The 14,663-nt window shown below is 42.4% G+C and overlaps 1 protein-coding gene across 1 annotated transcript in view; it reads left to right on the top strand.

Moving 5' to 3' along the window:
- The first annotated feature begins 266 nt into the window (after positions 1 to 266).
- The window catches only part of RAPGEF5 (Rap guanine nucleotide exchange factor 5), a 272,187-nt gene continuing 257,790 nt past the window's right edge, over positions 267 to 14,663 (top strand). Inside the window, exons 1-2 of the mRNA XM_025046811.1 lie at positions 267 to 287; positions 544 to 702. Coding sequence (XP_024902579.1) covers positions 267 to 287; positions 544 to 702 — 180 coding nt within the window. The remainder of the gene's footprint in view (positions 288 to 543; positions 703 to 14,663) is intronic.

Genomic DNA, 14,663 nt, shown 5'->3' with positions numbered 1-14,663 from the left:
CAGCTTCTTTAATGTCTTTGAAAGTAAGGAGGGGGACATCATTTTAAAATTAATAGAACCTTTCTATTCTATTATGTGTTTTGAGAGAGGCAGTAGAATGTGGTTGTTACAAGCACAGATGCTAGGGCTGCACCACCTGGCTTCAAATCCTGGTTGTGTTTCTTATTTGCTGTGTGACCTAAGACAAGTTACCTTCTCTCTCTGTGCCTCATTTTCTTTATCCGTAAAATACTAGTGCCTTCCTATAGGGATTAGAGAGTTTACGCATGAAAGTGAACTGGCAAATAGTAACAGCCCTATAAGTAAGTGCTAGGGAAGGGAAGAATTTTAAAAAGGGAGAAGGCAGAGCCGCCTCCTCTGAGAAGCATTCTGGTCCTCAGGGATCCACCTACAATCACAAGGCAGGCGAGAACTTGAAGGCGAAGCCAATCATACGTGAAGAATTTAGAATAGCAATGGTGGCTTTTTGGTACATGTTTAATAACCAGCTCTCTGGGAGGAAAAAGCCACGATTGATAGTTTCTCTAATTTCTGTGTTGTAAGTATTCCTACCAAGGCCGATTTCAAGCCACCGTGGTGGCATTGCTGAATGTGGCACTGGGAACAGATGCATACAATTGGTTCTTGCAGGCTGATGTGAGCGGGCTCTGGGGCACTACTGAAGAGAAGCTTCAGGAATCCAGAGGAGAACTCTACACATTGGTGAGATGGACTGTGTGCTTTCAAATCTCAGCGGTTGGAGAATTTTATCTGGTTCTGGGGATAAGACAGTAAGCCAGAGGGAGGGTCTACATTCTTTGCAGAGTCTACTGCTTAAAAAAAAATTCCCCTTTTCACCTGATCCCTAAGATCATCCAATAAGTCAGTTTCTTTGACCATTCAAGCCTTGACCTTGAGATTGCCAGTGGATAGGACAATTATGGAGATGGTTCAGGTTTGCTGAGTTTGAGAGAGAGGTAGAAGGATGGGATCCTCATTACCTCCTAAGGTACCCTTCTTTAGGCATCTCAGAGAGAAAGAATCACACCAGAGTCCGAAAGAATCTTGGGCCCAGACTCCTGGGGTGACTTTATGAAAGCACTTAAAGTTGTCAATTCTCATGTTTCCCATAACACAATGGGTGGAAAATATGGCGGTTGTCCTGTACAGCAATGATTTCCTACTGCCTGCCTTCCAGGTGCATGAGAGGATCAGCTTCCTGACCACGTGACCACATCCTGTCAGGGACTTGTGAGAGAGAATGAAAGTCTTACCTTTGAGCACAATATCCCATTGCTAGAGCAGAACACTTCCAAGGGCTCTTTTCTCTCTGCCACAGTGAACAGCCATGTTCTGGATGATGGCTACTCGGTCAGTGTGCATGCTACAGAGAAGAGGACATGAGCTAGATCCCGCAGGTGACTCATGAGAAAACAAGCAAGAAATACATATTCGTTGTGTTCATCCACGGAGACCATGGGGGTTTGTTATGGAGCACAACCTGTTCTATTCTGGTGCAAGGACCAGACATGAGAATCAAATGCAATTATAAAAGTCGGATGGAAATATTCTGTCAATATTGAAACTCTACCCAAGGAAGGAATTAGCATCTCTCAATTAGCAAGTGGGTAAAACAATTTGAGAAAACTCGTTCTTAGAAACATTATTTGCAATTATTTTTGAAGTAGAAATCAAACTCTGATATCAGATCTATACCATGGGTCAAATTTGCTGTTAGCTTTTCTGGTCTCGGGCTGGAGAGCAGTCAGCTGCAAGCCTTTGGGGTTGAAGTGTCCAGAAGTGTTAGTGAGGAGAGAAAAGATGTCTTGTTTAGGAATAGGAACAGTGACCATGTAACAGTAGCAGCTCCTTCAGTAAGGAGTAACTATGAGAATGGCCATTTCTTGAGTGCCAGAACTTCATGTATAAAAATGTCTAATCCCTGCATCACCTTGACCCCTTTTCAGAGAGCGAAAGCTTGTCAACGGTCGTATAGAAATAAAGCGCAAAAGCCAGAATTCAAACCAGATCTACTGTAAATTCTGCCTTAGGTTTTCCCAGACAGAGACCCTGAGACAAAGATTCAAGTACAAGTAATGTGTTGGGCAGTGGGAGGTAATCCCGGAGAGGGGAAACAGCCAACAAAGCATGGATTATTATATTAGTTACTATGATGGCAACTGTGGTTTAATCCCAAGGAGAGAAAAATAACACAACTCATGGCCAAGAATTATCACACTCAAGGGCTGAGGGAGCTGGGGTTTTATACACCAACACCTGAGAGTCATTGGTTGAGGACTGCTCCCAGGGGCAGAGTAGCCTGCTGTGGTCTGGGGAATCACAAAAGCCCTCAGGTGCAGAGATGCAGACCATGGCGATTGGCAGTCATCTGGAACTCATGAATGTCCAAGGGTTGTGGGTGAAGATATGATAGCATTTGCTCCAGGCTCCAAACATGAGATCTCCCCACCACAGTACCCAGCTCAGCTCCCTGGGTCCCTGAGACAGGGTGAGCTCCTGGGCACATCCCCCTACTCTTGCAGGTCCCCTCTAGGGTCAGGGAACATCGCCCCCACCCCTGCCCCCACCCTGCCAATCCCCAGGGCTCTAAAGGGTTAAAACTAGAGGCCATTTGGTGCTTAGCAAGTAGACTAAGAAGCTCTTGGATGAAACTATTTTAAATGGGGATAATGGAATCCACTTCCTAGGGTGGAAGTGAGAATTAAATGAGCGCCCGTAGCATTTTTGGACATGTCTGATGTATAGTAAACAGACAAAAGATGTTTAGCTATGATTGTGTTGAGGACAATGTATTGGGCGGGAGAGGATGAAGGGAAGGAACAACAAGAAGAGGAGAGAGGGACAGAGAAGGAATTAAAGAACAGAGACATAAAAAGCTCTTGTCACAATGTATCATTCACATGGTTCTGTCAGATCAGCAAACTGTTGTTCTCTTCCCTTTTCTCAAGGTTTGGGAGTAATATACTTTCTTATCAACTAGAGTAGTGCTAGATAGCTTCCTGCAATGTCTCTAGTTCTCATGTCTACTCAAGGTTACACTCCTGATTGTGACACTGCTGAAAAGATAAGACAAACAATCTGGGGCTGTAATTCTGGGCGCCAGAGCAGCCTAGGATAGGGTGGGGCTTTCCAAAAGGCTTTTTCAGTTGAACCTAGGGCCCAGAATTTCATGTTTCCCTATGTGATAATGCCAGTGTAGAGTGTCCTGGCAGTGTGTGTTTGTGTATGAGTGTGTGTATGCACATGTGTTTCACATGCAGGATGGATATAATTTTAGATATTCTGGAAAATAATTGCTCTTGATTAGGACAAATGGCAGTCACCATTTCCTATTTTCACTACAAGCTGAAGGAGAAAAGCAAAGGCTTACATCACAGAACAGATGTTTCAGATTCAATATAAGGGGAAATTTCTTTTTCAGATGGATTCGATAAACCCTGGAATGGATTGTCAAGGGAAATTTTGAAGCCTCTTTCTCTGGGAGCTTTTAAAAATAGGTTAGATACTCATTGGCCTGAGATAGCTAAAGCACAGTCCTATCTGGAGATGACATGATGCACTGGCTTCCGGATAGGAGTAGAAGAGAAAGGAGACCTTTTTACTGAGGTCTACTGCCTAAGCATTTCATTTCACTTTTTAGAGCATTTCAGCGTAATTGATTTTATCCGATTTAAAAATACATAAATGTTTGTTATTTAAAATTCAGAGAATATAGAAAAATATGAAAGTAAAAATCAAACAAAATCCTATAATTCAAAGATACAGAAAATAACTTTTGGTACATATATATTTTTCAGACTTTTTATATATAACACAGAGCCTCAAAAAAATTATTTCACACTCTGCATGTTTCTGTAATCTTGTTTCCATACTTAGTATATTGTGGATTCCTTTCTATGTCGCTAAGTATTGTTTTGTATCATTTTTGGTAGTGAAAGATTATTCCATGCATATGCATGTAGCATGATTTATTTAGCTAATTTTTTTACTGTGGAGGTTTAGGTTGTTTTTCCTGGAAATTCTTGTACATATGTCCTTGTCTAATTATTTCTTAAGAATAAATTCCTGGAAGTAAAATTGCTGTGTTAAAGGTATGTCTATTTAAAATATTTCTACTTATTGTTAGATTCCCCTCCAAAAAGGTCATATCAATTTACATCACCATCAGAAATGCTTGAGAGAAACTGTTTCCCTTTTTTCTAAATAACATTGACTACTGTCCATAGTCACTGTTTTAAGATACATTTCTTTGAGCCCTATGAAGGTTGAGGTTTTCAAGGTTTTCAATCACATATATTTATTTTGTTACTTGCTTTTTATGTTTTTATCCATTTTTCTACTGAGGGAAGAGAGAGAGATACATATGGATGGATTATATCTACATCTACATCTCTCTATCTCTATCTAACTATATTTTTTCCAAGTTGTCATTTACCTCTACCGATTATGGATATGTTGTACAGAGATTTGCCACACAGATTATGCTTTGGGCTACATTAGTTGTAACTAGAATATAATTACCTTCTGAGATCCTGGCCAAAATTTTGTCACCTGCTTCCGAGCCAGATGAAGTCTCAAGTCACCAGGGAGTACAGGGCAGAGTGTGGGTAGGTAGGTAAGTGCATATTTTACGGAATCAGGTCAGGGATGCCTGTAATTGAAGTCAGAGCCACTAGGCTTGAAAACAGAACAGAAGCCTTCAACATAGAAGCACATGGTGGTGAGTAGAGCAAAAGATGAGAGACGAAGAGAAGGTAGGGAAGATGGTTCTTCAGGGCCAGTTCCTCTGATCCCCTCCATCTAAATGTAACAGCACTGATGGGATTGACCAGTTGATGCAATCAAAATGCCTAAGCCAATAGTGTGTGACAGCCCTTTCAATGTAATATTAAGATAATTGCTTGAAAAGGGTAAAATTCAATCAATCAATCAGGTATTATGTCTACACAATGCTAGATAATCAGATTGATCTGCATTTCTCAAATTGACACAATTAAATTAATATTGTTTTTGTACCACATAGAGATAGCCACGTACATTATCTCTTCAAGTGAAATCCAGGTACCACCTCTCTTGGGAAAGTTGTTTCAATATAGATTGCTGGTCTCCCACCCCAGACCTCCTGAATCAGAATGCCTGGTTCCCAAGTTTTTCTTAAGCAGAGGTTCTCAAACTTAGCTGCACATTAAAATTACCTGGGGGAACTTTTAAATCGCCCAGGCTGACCCCAAACCAAGTGAACTAGAATCTCTAGATGGAAGCAGGGTGGTGGGAAACAATCATCGATATGTTTCAAAGCAAGCCAGATGGTTGTAATGCACAGGTAAAGTTAAGAATCTCTGAGTCAAGTTGCATGGGAGGAGGCAGACATCGGGATATTTTAAAAGCTTCTCGTGGGATTCTAATGTGTAGAAATTACAGAACATACCTTCTGAGAGATGTTACCTATATGAAAGGCATGTGAGCATTCCTTCTGAATTCCTGGAGCTGTTTGCTGCACTAGTGACTCATGGTGAATTTTTGGCTGGTGAAGAACTGCTGTGGAGGGCAACGGGTCTTGTGTCTGTTTATGTGTCTAACACGGCAGTCAGAAAGTCCCTAATGCCCAAATCCTCAATCCGAACGTTTTTCTTGCTTGTAGGTCATGGTCTCCTCCTCTCAGAGCATTCCCAGGTGCATCCTGCCCCCTCCTGCTTTGTTCTCAGGGTTTTACTCAGAGCTTCTCTCAAAGCTTCTAAAGCACAAGGCTCTTTTCCCACTGGTTGTGTAGTGAGAACCTGCTATTCTAACCAGTCAATACTTATTCATGTGGGCTAAGGGAATCACGGACTACTTTCTCCAGAAAATTCTTGTGTTTTAGTGCGAGCCTTTTGTAGAGAATTCTTTCAACCAGATAAGACAAAAACTGCTTTCTGATCCTAACTCACCTTGTCTTGTCTGCAGTCCCTAACCTCTCCCCTCCCCAACCCCATCTGTATATAATTGATGAGCTGAACTGGAGACACTTGTGGGATAGAACCATGAAAACAATTGTATTTCTTTTTCCCACTGCTCCCTTAAACTTGTTCAATGGGGCTGTTTCCCCCCTTTTCTTGGATGAAAACTCAGGGTGATACCATAACTTTTTTGGTCACTCTCAGATAACAATAATCTTTCAGTCACTTTAAGTCATAATTCGGACATGAATTTCTTCCCTTTCCCAGTGGTCCAGAAAGGAGCAAAAGCTGGTGGCTTCTTTCTTCTGTGTCTTATGTTTCTACTGCTCCTCAGGCTAACTGGACCTCTAGACCACATTTTCTGGACCTTCAAGGTTGAAGCAGGAGGAAGGTTGGGGGATAGGATAGGTAAGTTGCCCATATCCATTTACTGAGCATTACAGGCATCCTGTAAGTACTTGACCATATTTGACAGATATCGTCATAAATTGATGGCACACTCTCTAGGCCCTTCTCTTACAGGTGCTTTCCTAAGTTCTCCTGAGACCCCCCACTGGGCCCTTCCAAATACAGTCAGCCCTCCAAATCTGTGGGTATTGTATCTGTGGATTCAACCAACCACATAGCAAAATATTCAGAAAAAAAAAAACCTAGGAAGCTGTAAAAAGCAAAACTTGAATTTGTCACAAACGGAGCACTACACTGAATCCACGTGAATGGTGTGTAGGAATACCTGCTGTAGCCTATATGCAAATATAGCTTATACGCAAAAACTACCCCATTTTATGTAAGGAATTTGAGCATTTGCAGATTTCGGTATCTGGAGGCGGGGTCCTGGAACCAATCCCCGACAGATCCTGAGGATGACTATACAGCTTCCCTGACTCAGGCAGTCCCTCTCCTCTGGCTGGCCTCTCCTGATCCCCCTTCAACTCTGTCCCTGGTATTACATACCCTCTTACTTCGGATCTCCACCTACTGGGGTAAAATCCACAGGCCAACATTCCTACCACTGTTCCCACATCTGATTCCCAGGACTCATACATCTTTGCCCTGCCAATAGAAAGCAGTAATTCACTCTGCTGCCACAGGCCATAACAGCTGGGGAAAAGGAGTGGGCAGGGAGACTGGCTGTTCCCAAAGAAAGGATCTTTAAAAATTCTCTCGAGTCTTTGTCTTCCTCAGTGAGAGCCTGAGAGTCCTGGAGGTGGTTTTCATCTCATAGCAGCCTGTCTCCCAGCATCCAGTGTACATAACAGCTTGGTGTCCCTGCTGAAACTTCCAACTTAATACTTGGTTCCATGTGATGGCCTTGCTTCCTCATCCACAGCTGATGAGACCAGGGGTGAACTCCTGGTCGAGGCCACCCAACTTACTGGGTGGCCAAAGACCTGTGATGTGAGTGTTCCAGTGCAAATGAACTAGTAGAGATGATCAGATTTGAGTGAGCAAATTTAAACAAAGTAATACATTGCCTCTGATTTGTAGCAGAATTCAAGCCAAAGAATCTCAACGCACATCAGGAGCAGTGGCTGTGTTGCAGGAAGCAAACCAGAGGAAGAAGCAAATTGAGCCAGTTGAGAGGAACAATAAAATTCAGACAAAGGAGCAGTGATGAGCGATGGCATGTGGCATCTAGGCAAAGGAGCAAGTCTTCTCAATTCCTAATTGCCCAGGGGCCATGCAGGGGTTGGCTTATGGCCCTCCCATATCCATGCGCTTGCCTCTTGCCTCTTGCATCTTCCTATTCCATCTTTTTCTTTGGGCCAGCACAGTGGGCTTCTGTTGCTTTCAACTCAAACTGGCTGATTAGATCAAGAGGCAACTACTGTTCTGGGTGTCCTGGATAACAAACTTCTGAATCTTATCCCTTTCAAGTTCCCCTCCTGCAGAGATCTTTTCAATGCTGGAACAGATCAGCTGCTTTATACCATATTTTGGGAAAATGCAACTGTCAGCCAGACTGTCGAGTCAGCACAGCACAGGCTTGGTTGTTTTGTGTGTGGTTTGAACGCCACCCTCCCGGAGCTGGGAAAGGGTATCAGCTCACAGGAAGTCTCACATCTTGTTGTTGTTGCTAACCAAGTTGAGGGAAACTTGAGAGTATCAAGCAAACAAGCAGCAATTTGCTGTCAAGTGTGGAAGGGTAATTCTGAAACCTGGCTGCATCCACTAGACACACCGAAGGAGTTATAAGAACTATTAGTTCTGGGTTTCGCCTAGGCCAATTAAATTTGAAACTCTTTGGAGCAGCCCAAGCTTTACACTTTTCAAATCTCCTTAAGTTATTTTAATGGGCAGCAAGGGTTGAGAGTCACTGATCCAGGAGAAAGGAGTACGTGAAGGATCAAGGAAACTAGTATTTGCTGAATATCTACTATGTGCTGGTCAATTTACCTAGTAGTAACTGCTATCTATTGAGTGCTTATTATGTGCAAGGCACTGTTTTAAGCATTTTATATCCATTGACTGGTATTTATAACAATCGTCTAAGGAATTACATCCATGTTTCAGTGAGGAAATTGAGGCACAGAGAAATCAGAGCTCATGAGTGATGGAGCTCAGTTTCATATCAAAGCAATGTGGCTTCATAACTGGTATTCTTTAATAATACATTTTACTGTCTCACAATAACTCTGGCCATGAGAGAAGGTGGGCTGTTTTATTCTGGGGATGGTGGAAATAATGCAGAAATCCCTTAACAGAAATCACGCAAAAATTCAAAAATCTCCGTGCTACCATATTAACAAAGATTATTTCTTATCCACACTAAGGAGCCTTGAGGAAATGGGAGTCGGGGGGAGGGAGAGGTAAATTCTCTGCTCCACAGAGTCATTCAGGGTCACAGGCTGGAAGAGTTTTCACCATCTTATAAACTACTCTATCTGGAAAAAAAATATGGCTTCCTTAATCTTTTGGACCAGGTAAGAGAGAGATAGGGTAGTCATGTATGGGTTTTGTACTGCTTCAGCCAGAAGTGACATATGTTATTTCCACTCATCCTTCATTGGCTAAGACTAGTCACATGAGCCCCCTAACTGCAAAGTGGGTAGGATGTGTAGAGGAGCAAATGGAATACTTGTAAGAATTAATTTCTTTGCCATACTCTGAGGTGTCTGTTATTCCTAGTTTAAGAAGCAATCTACGAGAGATGAAGAAATGTGCCTGAAGAAACACAAAATTTGGAGTTGAGCCTCACACTTGAGTGGCCTCACTTGAATTCTTGTGTTCTTTCTACCCCATCAGTGACTAACTATAAGTGTGTGGCAAGGTATTCTCCATACCAGTTAGCATTTATTTATCCTCGAGGGCATCTAGTAAATGTGAAACAACATCACCAAACATAAGCTGACGCTAGAAGTTTCTGGGTTGTAAATATAGATAATTGTGCTATTTTTATGAGGTGTGCTCGTTAAATCGTCAGGTGTAGTATCTGATGCCTGGGAATATAAAGGATCATACTTGGTGCCTAAAAATAAAGAACTGATTCACTATGGATTGCTAACATATGTAGTTTCAAAAAAAGCAGCCACCTAGTAGCATAGCTCCTGTCTGTGTAAAAGACTGCATTTACACTGTTAACAGCAGCTTTTTGCAGTTCCTGGAGCTCTGCCATCCCAAATTGCTCCAGGTACAGAGTTGACAGGTTAGAGGAAAGTTTCTCTCTCTCTCTCTCTCTCTCTCTCTCTCTCTCTCTCTCTCTCTCTCTGATCAGCCGTGGCTATGGTTGTTTGTTAACTCACAGCATGAACAGGAGTAAGAAATTTGCTAAACTGATGACTCCACAATCGTAGTGTGAAACTTAGCAAGTGCTGAAATGTCTCACCTTGTCCAATAGCTTGAGGTCTATTGTTTTGATAATTACATTTTAAAAGATCCTGCATTTTCCAAACACCCAGTCATATGAATGGGAAAGAAGAATGTGTCCTGGGGTGGGTAACCCCCACTTATGTGTGCCGCCACAAGGAGCTGCTTTGTCTCTGGTCCCAAGCCAGACACCCAGTGCTAGGACCCCGAGGACACATGTCCATCCTGCATCTCCAGGAAGCCTCACTTGCACAGCATACCCCTCACAACGTGATGCCAGTGCTTGGGGTTCTATCTGTGTAAACATTGGCGAGCCCATTCCGAAACTTCCTCTCTGACCCCGCACCTCCTCCAGTGCCCCAAGGATACTACTTCCCCTAGAAAGGAGGCCAAGGCAAGAGTACCTAGGCTGGCATGTGGACCACAAATAAAAATCAAACGATGATAAAAATAGCCATCATTAATGAGCTTTACCGCATGCCAGATGCTTCTGCAACTACTTTACATATGAATTTAATTAATCTTCCCAACTATTCTCTAGCATTATCTTTTACAGATATGGGAGCTTGAGGTACAGAGAGGTTAAGAAACTTGCCCAAAGTCACATAGCTGGAATGTGGCAGAACCAAGTGGTCGAGGGAGGCAGAATGGTTTCAGAATTTAGGCTTTTAACCAATAAAGAGAATAAAAAGAAAAAAAAAAAGGTTTTGAATGGGACTAAAAGATTGACAAGAGGTAATGACTAATCCCTTTGCTATGTTTCTCTCCTTGACTTTGACAAGGCCCAGCATGAGGCTGGGTTACTTCCAAGCAAGATCAGACCTGGACTCCATCATTCCACAGGGATCTGAGCCCCAAACTGAGCTGATCATTGAAACCTCCTGGGAAACTTTAAAAGACTGCTACTCAAGCCCTGCTCCTGAGCTACTAAAGCAGTCTGGGTCCCCAGAAATGACATTGTACATTAAACTTCCTTGGGTGTTTCTAATGGCCAGGCAGGTTTTGGAGTCCCGAAGCACAGGGATAGGCCAGAGCAGGCCTGGGGTGCAGGAGGCAGCCCCAGGACAAATCAGCCTTTATATGCATCGCAAGTGTGTTTTAAAACAAGCACGAAGGGGCTCAGAAGTGGTCATTGTTCAGAACGGGAAATGTGCAGCCAGCAAAAGTCTGATCATACAGTTAAGTCTGCCCCAGTCATCAGTTTGTCTTGGTGATGGCACTGAGTTCCTTTGAAAAAATACTTTTATTGTTCCTTTTGCTTTGTACACAATATGCACCATTGTAGGAAATGCAAATTAGTAAAAAGGAGAAAATTAAAAGCATGGGCATTCCTATCATCCAGAGTTATACTGCTGACAGCTGGGTGTACAGAATCACTTCCTGCCAGATAGATACACTTCTTGTCGGTGTTTTAGACAGGCTGGTGGCACTACCATTTTACCATCTTCCCACCTGTGGCCTCACTAAGTGAGGCACCAGCAGGTACCCCATTCCTTCAGTGGGGGCGGGGGAGGGTTGCCAAAGTTTGAAACTCAGGGCCCTCTTCCAAAGAGCTAAGCTGCCGGAAACCTGTGCAATGGACAGATTTGCTTTGGTGGAGCTGTGCCACTGTTTACCATGACTACTGCCATATTAGCAGCACCACAACCACTAGCACCAGCTCCGAATCACAGTGTCCAACCTGGGGAAAACCTCAGAGAGCACCTGGCGGTCATTTTGTAAACAAGGAAACCAAAGCTTAGGAAGCGAATGTCAAGCGCAGCTGTCTATCTTACCTGGCTGTGAGCTCTCACATCCTTGAAACGTAACTATGTGTCTGGCAAAGCATCAGGTGATTCCCAAGGGACATAATTAATGAGAGGGCTACAAAAAAAACCCCAGAAGGGCAAAGCTCACTGAAGCTGGACTTTGTAAATACTTTATGACAAGTTGGCTCACCTCTTTCTATAATTTAACTGCTGGTTAGTTGGGGGAAACCCACAAGCGTTGCCTTCCACGTGTTTTAGTGACAATACTCCCATACCCCTTCCTCCCTTTCTTGCTATCTCCTTCTGCCATGTGATTGGTTAGGTGGTCCTGCTTTTTCTTGTAATTTTGGAGTATCTTAGTAATGACCATTTTAATAGGCACTCTTTAAAAAATATTTGTGGTATACTGCTAGGATTGGAAAACTTTTTCTTGGGGTCATATAGTAAATTTTTTCAGTTGTTTGAGCTATAGGATCTCTGTTGCAATGACTCAACCCTGTGGTTATTGTACAAAAGCAGTCACAGGCAATATATAAATGAATGAGCATGTCTGTGTTCTAATAAAACTTTATTGACAAAAGTGGGCAGCCAACCCACCTAACTTCTACTCTCTTGAATAATTACAGCCTATCTAAAGTCTTAATTGTTGGATGAGATGTCAGGAGAGAAATCACTGAATCTTAGCGAGAGTGTGAAGTTATATCTATTCATCAAACAAAGTACTTTGTTCTGAAAATTCTACTTTTTCTGCTTTTTAATGAATGCTGGAACAATGTTTTTTTTTTGCCAAACATATGTGCCAGTGATTCCATGCGAATATATTCATAGTGTGGAATTATTTAAGCTTGGAATACACAGTTCACCGGTCTCTCCAAGACATTAAAACAGATGAAGGTTGGTATCTAAACCACAGATGCTAAAATTTCAGTTGTTATTCAAGCTCTCAAAGTAACTAATTCTTTGTAAGAATATGTTATAATTTCCTGTATCAGTTAGTTGCAAAAATAAACCACTCTAACTTAATGCCTTAAGACAATTATTTATTTAGTTCATGAATCTGTGGATTGCCTGGATGATTCTTTTGGTCTAGACTGGCCTCATAAGATACAGAGTGGGTTTGCTCATTGGTCTGCAGTCAGCTGGTAGGTCTGTCAGGAGCTGACTGATCCCGCATGACCTTCTTCATATGTCTGGCGGTTGGATGGCTGTCAGCTCAGGCAGTGGTGGGTGGGGAAGGGGTACTGGATCTCATGCTCTCATTCTACCAAACTAGCCTAGGATTGTTTACCCTGTAGTTGCAGAGGGCCAAGATTGGAAATGGAAGCAGGAACGGAGGCCTAGGATCAAAATTGGCACACGGTCACTTCCACTGCATCCTATTGGCCTAAGCAAGTCATGAGACCAGCCCATATTCAAGAGTTGCCAGACGGGAGAGGGGTTGGGGACTCGGTGAAAAAGATAAAAGGAGTAAGAAGTACAAATTGGAGTTACGAAATAGTCACAGAGTTGTAAAGTACAGCCTAGGGAATGTAGTCAATAATATTAGAATAACTATGCATGGAGCCAGGTGGGTACTAGACTTACCTGGGGGATCACTTTGTAAATTGTATACATGTCTAGCCGCTATGCTGCACACTTGAAACTAATATAAAATAATACTGAATGTCAACCGTAATTGAAAAAAAGAGAGAGATGGGGAAATAGATTCCACCTCTTACTGAGAGGACCGCAAAGTGACACAGCAAAGGGCACAGACCCAGGGAGGCGTGGACAGTCGGCTGTTACTGTGAGCAATGCAGCAGAGCGTCTACGAGGATGGGCGGAAAATTGTCTGGAAAATAGGACAGGAAGATCTGTTGACAACATCATTTGCATGGCTGAGATGAAAACAAAACTAGCAAGACTGACGTATATTTTCACACTGTTGAAGCCTGTTCTTACTGTTGAGCGAATCCAAGCCAAGTCTCAGGTTCTGTCCCTGCCCGCCTCACAGGTCCGTCCAAGTCCAGCGTGTTTCCGGGTGTGGGCAGCTGGGCTCTCCCTTCAGAAAGCTCTGAGGACGAACACTCCAAGTGTCAAAAGAGAAATTAGGATGTTATTCTTTGACTGACAAGAATTCTTTTAATTTTTAACAGAAGGTTTTATTATAGAGTTCCTTGAAATAGTGAATGCTCTTTTTACCATGTCATTTACTTTGTACAAATTTGGCCGGGAAATTTTCTGGCCACTCCTATCATGTGAAACAAGACCTCATATTTTTTTTCTCAGGTCTCCTTACATATTAAGATGTTACTCTTAGCCACCCCCGCCCCCCGCCCCATGTTTTCTTATATGAAAAAACAAATGTGAGACAATAGTACCTCTTTTTTGTTTTTCTTTTTAGGGGCCATCCACATGGGGTCTGGGGGAAAAAGCATGGGGCAAAAGTTCAGCAGATGTGAGTCCCAGCCTCAGCTCAGTGAGATGGCACAGGTACTAGACAGAGCAACAGGCTTGGAGTCAGGAAATCTGGGTCCGGAAGTCATCTACAAATATTTTCTTCTTTATAACACATCCTTCAATTCTTCCTGCCTTCAGTTTATTAGGGTGGGTACCTCTAGTATCTATCACTACATGGTTCTGTTTCTGGCTTCTTTGGGCCTTAGTGTCCCTCTCTGTAAAGTGGGGCTAATGGTACTTACCTTGCCAATTTCACCAGATGGTAAGAATCAGCGAAAAAAATCAGAAGTGCGTTTACCATCAAGCTCCTGAAGACTGAACTGTAGAGCTCCTCACTTGCCTGGCTTCCTTCTAAATAAGTATTCTTTTGTACCTAATTTTGTATTCATAATTTTGAATCTACCAGAGTTTCTTAAGAAAAAGAAAAGAAAAAGGAAGGTCCTTAACAGTAAAGAAAATAGCTATATAATAAATAAAAATTTGTATCTAAATAAATATAAATAATAAAGGAAAGAATAAGGTGGGTCCTGAAGGATGCCAAAACCTGAATATGCCTCCAGAGAGAATATTAAAGAGGTGTTTTATTAGGCTCTAAAGCTTAGAATTGCGCATGAAGTTCTTTCATTTAAGGTTTTCACACCTAATTAAATGCAAATACTGCTGGAATGGGTAGACTTATCTGTCATTTATACTTTAGAGTGTGTAGGTTAGAGCTTTTCCTGAGCAGGTTTTA

The sequence above is a fragment of the Pteropus alecto genome, unplaced genomic scaffold, assembly GCF_000325575.1.
Source record: "Pteropus alecto unplaced genomic scaffold, ASM32557v1 scaffold21, whole genome shotgun sequence".
NCBI classification, from domain to species: domain Eukaryota; kingdom Metazoa; phylum Chordata; class Mammalia; order Chiroptera; family Pteropodidae; genus Pteropus; species Pteropus alecto.
Note: the sequence above shows the minus strand (reverse complement) of the source record. Positions and strands in the feature narration are given on the sequence as shown.